This window comes from Mus caroli, unplaced genomic scaffold (genome assembly GCF_900094665.2).
Source record: "Mus caroli unplaced genomic scaffold, CAROLI_EIJ_v1.1 scaffold_19878_1, whole genome shotgun sequence".
Lineage (NCBI taxonomy): Eukaryota > Metazoa > Chordata > Mammalia > Rodentia > Muridae > Mus > Mus caroli.
This window is the reverse complement of record NW_018391222.1, coordinates 8052-15946: the sequence shown is the minus strand read 5'-3', so window position 1 is coordinate 15946 and position 7895 is coordinate 8052. Positions and strand designations below refer to the sequence as shown.

The 7895-nt window shown below is 38.1% G+C and overlaps 1 protein-coding gene across 1 annotated transcript; it reads left to right on the top strand.

The window, feature by feature from the left end:
• The first annotated feature begins 81 nt into the window (after positions 1–81).
• Positions 82–3063, top strand: LOC110289067 (zinc finger protein 431-like). The gene is made up of 2 exons (XM_029473930.1): positions 82–209; positions 1486–3063. The coding sequence occupies exons 1-2, from the start codon at positions 82–84 to the stop codon at positions 2879–2881; spliced, it is 1524 nt and encodes a 507-aa protein (XP_029329790.1). The 3' UTR covers positions 2882–3063.
• Positions 3064–7895: the final 4832 nt, after the last annotated feature.

Sequence of the window (7895 nt, the reverse complement as noted above, 5' to 3'; positions counted from 1 at the left end):
CACACCTTCAGATGGTGCCACTCCCTGATCCAAGGATATACAAACCATCACACATGGATTAGTAGAATTAACATAGTTAAAATGGCCACCTCACCAAAAGGAACCTACAGATTCAATGCAATCCCCATCAAATTCCATTTCATGAGCGTTAAGGATGTTGTGCTGGAGAAACCTTACTACCTAATATACGAGGATCAAAAAGTCAAACTGTGTGAATGTAAGGTGGAAACCCTTTATTTGTTATTCTTTTAATAGGTATATCATATGTCATACTGGATACAGGCCATATGAGCCGAAGGATTTTGAAAGAAACAGAGTATCTCTCTTTCCTAGAACTATTTATTAGATCATAGACTATTGCAGTAAATCTCCAACCCAAACAGTCCCCAGCAATGGAAATACAATTCCATTAATATGAACACGTGCTGTGCGCCTAGACTGGGCAGATCTACTGCTACTCACTCTACCACCTTCTCCTTCCATGAGACCCCTGCGAACTTGCAGTTTCTCCAGGCCATGTGCTTCTGCTCTGCTTTTCTTCTTCCTCCTCCTCCTCTTTGTCCTCTCCCTCTTCCATTTTCTCCTTCTTCTTTCTCCCAACCTTCCACTCAACCTTCCCTTTAATCTGCCCAATCATCAGCTCTCTTTATTTTACAAATTAAGATGGGAAGCATGTTTACAGGAAATCACATGAGGGCTGACTCATTTCATGTTCACAGCCACTTACAGAAGAGTGTAATTAACATCAAATATAATTAGCCAAGGTCTATCCACAACAGTATACGATAGGCCCCACTTTGAGGAGACTTTCTGAATGTGATACAAGTTTGTAGTCACTTAGATTTTCAGCTTCATTTGCAATACAACCATAAAATTATACCGCAGAAAATCCTATGAGCATTAAGAATATGGAATTTTTGATTGTCCTTCACTTTTCAAATATGATATGACTCACAGTGGAAGTAAATTTGTGAACACAATTATGGAGGTAAATCTGTGACTTCATGCAGTTTTCTTCAAGTATCTGAAAAACTTGATGTATCTAAAATCTGGTGTAAATGTGAGCCATGGAATAAATGCCCTAAACCTCACAGGTATCTCCAATGATGAAAAACAACCCACAAGGAAGGGAACACCAAGACTGGAAACAATGTGATAAAACATTTTTTCATAGATTCATTTTATTATTTATTTTATGTATGTGAACTCACTGTCAATTTCTTCAGACACACCAGAAGAGGGCATGGAATTCCATTAGAGATGGTTGAGAGCCACCATATGGAAGCTGGGATTTGAACTGAGGACCGCTGGAAGAGAAGTCAATGCTCTTAACAGCTAAGCCATCTCTCTAGTCCCGTGATAAAACCTTAAGATCAGAATGTACCCTATAATTAGACCAAACTTTAAAACTAATTTATACAGATAGAAAGGTTTCATCATTGTAATTAATGTAATAAAATTTTCATGTCCCAATTATCATTGCAGCCACGAAAGAACTGCTGGAGAGAAACCCTATGAGTATACACAATGGAATAAAGCCTTCAAACATCACAGTCATCTTCAAAAGCTGGAAAGAAACAAAACTAGGGACAGACACTCTGAAGTCTTTCAACATAGTAAAGTGCTTGCGTGTCAAAGTACTTTCCAAATAAATAAAAGAACAGGTACTGGAGAGAAACCCTACAAATGTAATGCATGTGATAAAGCCTTTTTAAAGCTCAAGTATCTTCGAGCACATGAAAGAACACATACTGGAGAGAAACCCTATGAATGTAATCAATGTGGTAAAGCCTTTATATATCTCAGCTATTTTCGAATGCATGAAAGAACACATACGGGAGAGAAACCTTATCAATGTAATCAATGTGGTAAAGCCTTTACACTAAGGAGTATTCTTAAACGCCATAAAGTAATACATACTGGAGTGAGATCCTACATATGTAATCAGTGTAATAAAGCCTATCCACGCCACAGTTGTCTCCGAAAACATGAAAGAACACATACTGGAGAGAAACCTTATAAATGTAATCAGTGTGGTAAAGGCTTTGCACAGCTCAAGTACCTTCGAGCACATGAAAGAACACATACTCAAGAGAAAACCTACAAATGCAATCAATGTGGTAAAGGCTTTACACAGCTCACCTATCTTCGAGTACATGAAAGAAGACATAGTGGAGAGAAACCCTACAAATGTAATGAATGTGATAAAGCCTATGTACATCTCAAGCATCTTCGATTACATGAAAGAAGACATAGTGGAGAGAAACCCTATAAATGTAATCAATGTGGTAAAGCCTTTTTACATCCCAGCTCTCTTCGAATGCATGAAAGAAGACATACTGGAGAGAAACCTTACCAATGTAATGAATGTGATAAAGCCTTTTTACAGCTCAGCTATCTTAGATTACATGAAAGAAGACATAGTGGAGAGAAACCCTATGAATGTAATCAATGTGGTAAAGCCTTTTTACATCCCAGCTCTCTTCGAATGCATGAAAGAAGACATACTGGAGAGAAACCCTATAAATGTAATCAATGTGGTAAAGCCTTTTTATATCCCAGCTATCTTCGAATACATGAAAGAAGACATACTGGAGAGAAACCCTATGAATGTAATCAATGTGGTAAAGCCTTTTTACATCCCAGCTATCTTCGAATACATGAAAGAAGACATACTGGAGAGAAACCCTATGAATGTAATCAATGTGGTAAAGCTTTTTTACATCCCAGCTATCTTCGAATGCATGAAAGAACACATACTGGAGAGAAACCCTATGAATGTAGTCAATGTGGTAAAGCCTTTTTGCAACCCCACTATCTTCGAAAACATGAAAAAACACATAACTGGAGAGAAACCTTACAAATGAGATCAATGTGGTAAGGCCCTTACACAAAGCAGTCATCTTAAAACCCATAAAGTAATACATACTGGAGGGAGACTCTAAATATGCAATCAGTGTGATGAAGCCTATTCACACCGGAGTTATCTTCTAATACATGAAAGAACACATACTGGAGAGAAACCTTATAAATGTAATCAGTGTAGTAAGTCATTTATATCTCACAGTCATTATCAAGCTGATGAAAGAACACAAACTGGATAGAAACCCTACAAATGTAATGAATGTGATAAAACCTTTCCACAGCCCAGGTATCTTCGAATACATGAAAGAACACATACTGGAGAGAAACCTTACAAATGTAATCAGTGAGATAAAGTCTTTGCACAAGGCAATAATCTCAAAGTACATGCAAGGATGCACACTGGAGAGAAACCCTATGAATGTTATCAATGTGGTAAAGCCTTTCCATATGACTAATCTTTTGGGATGCATCAAAGAACAGATACTGGAGAGAAACATTATCAACATAATCAATGTGGTAAAGCCTTTGCAGAAAGCAGTCATCTTCAAACCTGTAACGTACTACATAGTGGAGAGACTCTGCAAATGTAATCAGTGTGATAAAGCCTCTTCACAACAGAGTGGTCTCCAAATACATAAAAGGAAACATTCTGTAGAGATACCTTAGAAATGTAAACAATGTGATGAAGCCTATTCACAACACAATGGTCTTACCTACAATAACTCATATTGGACAGGAACCCTATGAATGTAAGGGATTTGGTAAAGCCTTTGCACATTACAATACGTTCCAATTACATAAAAACGACCATACTGAAGAAACTCAATGAATGTAATCACAGGGTGAAGCATTTGAAAATCACAGTGGTCTCTGGAAACAAAAAGGGAACCATCTAGGAAAGAACCCCTATAAAGTTCTTTATCATGGTAAGGTGTTTGCACATATCTGTAGTCTTCATCATCATGGAAGGATTCATACAGTAGAGAAACCATATGAACAAAAGAAATGTGGTAAAGCTTTTGCTCATCACAGTTATCTCTTATTGTAGAAAAAAGGAGATATTAGAGAAAGATCCTACAAGTATGATAGAAGTGATGAAGCCATTTCACAAAACCGTTATCTCTGACTACATTAAAGCCAAGATAATGATGACAAACACTATGAATGTAATAAGTGGGGTAAGCCCATTATATAATATGGTCAACTTTGAATACAGAAAATGGCATACTAGACAGGAAGCCTATGAATATAAGCAATGTAGTTAACACATGAAACCATTCATACTGGAGAGAAACAGTATTGAAGGTATTGAATATGGTGATGTCTTTGCTTGTAACAGTGGTCTGTAGATACACACACAAATCTTCATGCAGAAGAGCAACCCTCCAAATATAATTGACGTGATAACCATTTTTATAAGTTATCTTTGAATACATCAAAGAACACATACTGAAGAGAAAACCTATAAATGTAAGCAAAAGTGTAACACCTTTTCATATTAAGGTAAAAGAATATATGCTCTGGAAAAACCCTCCAAAAGCAATCTGTGAGATGAAGCCATTTTACATCACAGTCATCTTCAAAAGCATGCAAAGAGATACTCTGGAGATAAACCTTATGAATGTATTTTAAATTGTAAAGCCTTTGGAAATTTCTGTAGCCTTCATGATCATGAAAGTATTCATAGAGGAGTAAAACTGTGAACGCAAGCAATGTGGTAAACCCTTTGCTTACACATCACAGTTCTCACCAAATGCAGAAAACAACACATACTGGCGAGAAACCTTATGAATATATTTAATACTGTGAAGCCTTTGCACATTTCTGTAATCATCATCATAACTATTTATACTGGAGAGAAGGCCTGTGAATGCAAGCAATGTGGCAAACTCTTTTATCTGCTCCCTTGCAAAACGTTTATTTAGGAGCCCTGACTGGTTTGACTCATGATAACATGAAGGTGGTTGTCAGGGAACCCGAGACTGAAAGAGAAGTCACTGTAAGGCTGGGAAATCAGGTATTTACAGAGAGCCCTGGAGTATGGATGAACTGTCAGGGAGGGAGCTTTAAATGTGGAAGCCAGAGGATCAAAAGGCCAAATAGCAGTGCTTGTGGAGACCCAGAAGATAAGCTATCTCCTGTTGTACTTTCTGTATCCACTCAACTGTTTTTGAGTCAGCACCCTTCCAGATCTTCCATTCTTCTTGGAAAATCTAAGTAGCTTTCAGTGCCAGAACCCCACAGTCCACCCCTGTTCCTTAAACTGAGGAGTCCTGATGCTGTCTTTGCTCTAAGTTATTTGGTCGATAGAAATAATGATATTCCAAAGGGCATTTATAGATCTCCCTTTGGGTAATATGTAGTGAAACCATGTACCCTCTGAAATTTGAATTTCCCCTAAACTTAATCTGGGAAAGACTGGTTCCTCCCGATGAGAATGTCCTTGTTGAATAAGAAAGGAAGCTACAATTTGGATGGGTTTACAGATGGGAAACATTCATATACATTGGTTAGATTTCTTAATTGTGCAGATATCTTGCCTGCTATCTGCTCACATTAGGAACCCAAGGATAATTAGTTTATATCTTCATCACTTGTTCAAAGAAGTTACACTGAATAAATACATTAATAATTTCAATTTTCATTAATAATTTGTTTTTCTTATGTATTAATTTCTCTCTCTTCTTTTTAGGAATTTATTTATTGTGTAAGTACGCTGTAGCTGTCTTCAGACACACCAAAAGAGGGCATTAGCTGTCATTACAGAGGGTTGTCTGCCACCATTTGGTTGCTGGGAATTGTATTCAGGACTCCTCTGGAAGAGCAGTCAGTGCTCTTAACCACTGAGCCATCTCTACAGCCAAATTTCTCTTTCTGAATACTCCCACTATGAATCTCTGGCAGGCATGGATGTCAGTAGAACATAAAACAGATCTGCCCTCCATGCTGTCAGAGTGAAGGCATGACAGATGGCCATGTCACAGCTAGGGAACTTGATTCTTTTATTTTATTTTTTATTTTTTTTAAAGATTTATTTATTTATTATATGTAAGTACACTGTAGCTGTCTTCAGACACATCAGAAGAGGGAGTCATATCTCGTTGAGGATGGTTGTGATCCACCATGTGGTTGCTGGAATTTGAACTCAGGACCTTCCGAAGAGCAGTCAGTGCTCTTTACCACTGAGCCATCTCTACAGCCAAATTTCTCTCTCTTGCTGAATACTCCCACTATGAATCTCTGGCAGGCATGGATGTCAGTAGAACATAAAACAGATCTGCCCACCATGCTTCAGAGTGACTACATTACAGATGGCCATGTCACAGCTAGGGAACTTGATTCTTTTAATTAATTTAGTAAGTATGAGTGGCTGAGCTGTGGTATGAATAGCCATGGCACAGACTCTGGTCCTAACTGGAGTAACAGAAGAAAGCACCCATCAAATGCATACCTCCTGTTCCTTGCGACTATGAGCAATATAGTTTTCCTTTATCATTGAGTCTGTTTGACTCAGCAAAGGACTAGTGTTAAGATGTGCTTATGCTATAGTTAGTGAAAACCAGACTCACACAGATAAGTAGCTTTACAATGGAGTTAAGTGTAACTGCTCATCTTACTCATCCAGGCCAGGCATTGTAACACTGGCCTATGATCATTGTCCTTACAAAATGGAGGGAGGAATCTCAAAGTCATGCAAGGTGAGAATGGTTAATTGGATGTGGTGAGAGTCCCATGGATTCAACTGGAGATTTTGATTGCCTCATATCTATGTCCAAAATCTTCCCTGCAGCCCCAGACCTTCCAGAACATGATACCACCAGGTGTTACCTGAGGTATAAACATGCCATGTTTTAGTCCATGTCATCCTAGGTTGCTTCATTCTCAGACTCCTGTAGCTCATTTAAGAGTGAAATTGTGCAATTGAAAAAACATAGCATCAGGTGGCAATAAGATCCTTGATTGCATATCCAACAAAAGTTTTCAGCCTGGGGCTAGAGAGATGGCTCAGTGGTTAAGAGCACTGACTGCTCTTCCAGAGGTCTTGAGTTCAATTCCCAGCACCCACATGGTGGCTTACAAATCCAGTGCTCTCTTCTGGTGTGTCTGAAGACAGCGACAATGTACTACTCACTTAAAATAAATTAATTTAAAAAAAAAGTTTTCAGCCTTAAAACTATATACACACCCAACAAAAATAGACTGATCAGGTTTTATTTTTATAGTTGTGCATACCTATCTATAGATGCGTAACAAGGAAGAAATGGAAGAGATGGAGAAAGGACAAATGATGAAACATTTTTATTAAAATGTAATAAAGTTAAAGTAAAAAGCTGCAAGAAAAATAGGATACTAGGTAAGAGCCCTGGTAGTTGTTATAGAAGACACAGTTTCTATTCACAACAATGACCTTGTAGCTAATCATCTCCTGTAACAGCATTCCCAAGGCATCTCATGGACATTGTAGATATTGTGCTCAGACATACGCATGAAAACACCCATATACAAAAAATAAACACTTAAAACAGAATACAATGATGACCTATCCCTAAGTCATGTAGTCACCTGTTCATATCGGTCACAGTCACACACACAGAGACACACACACACACACACAAAGGATTTGCATGAGGAACATGAGATTTTCTTCAAACAGAATAGAAGAACAGTCTGTCAAGTCCAGTGCTCTGAGTCATCATAGTAGACAATCAGCTTTGTGAGTCACCATTATGAACAAGGACCTGAAAGAGCCAGGGTTTTTTAATTACCCAGCCTGTATTAATACCATGTATGTGAATGAAGGGTGATCAGATTGGTGGGTATACTACTTGTGGAGGTTTGCTTCATCCAATAATTATTGAATTTCCAGGTAGGGGGCATTCTTTATAAATATGTCTGATGCATTTGCCCAGTGAGGTCAACTCAGAGAATTGAGAAGAAGGCCATTGGGTGTGGCTGTGTATTTGGTTGCTCAAACATATCTTTTAATGTCAATCCCTCTGCTAGGAAATCACTGCCCTTATGTCATAATT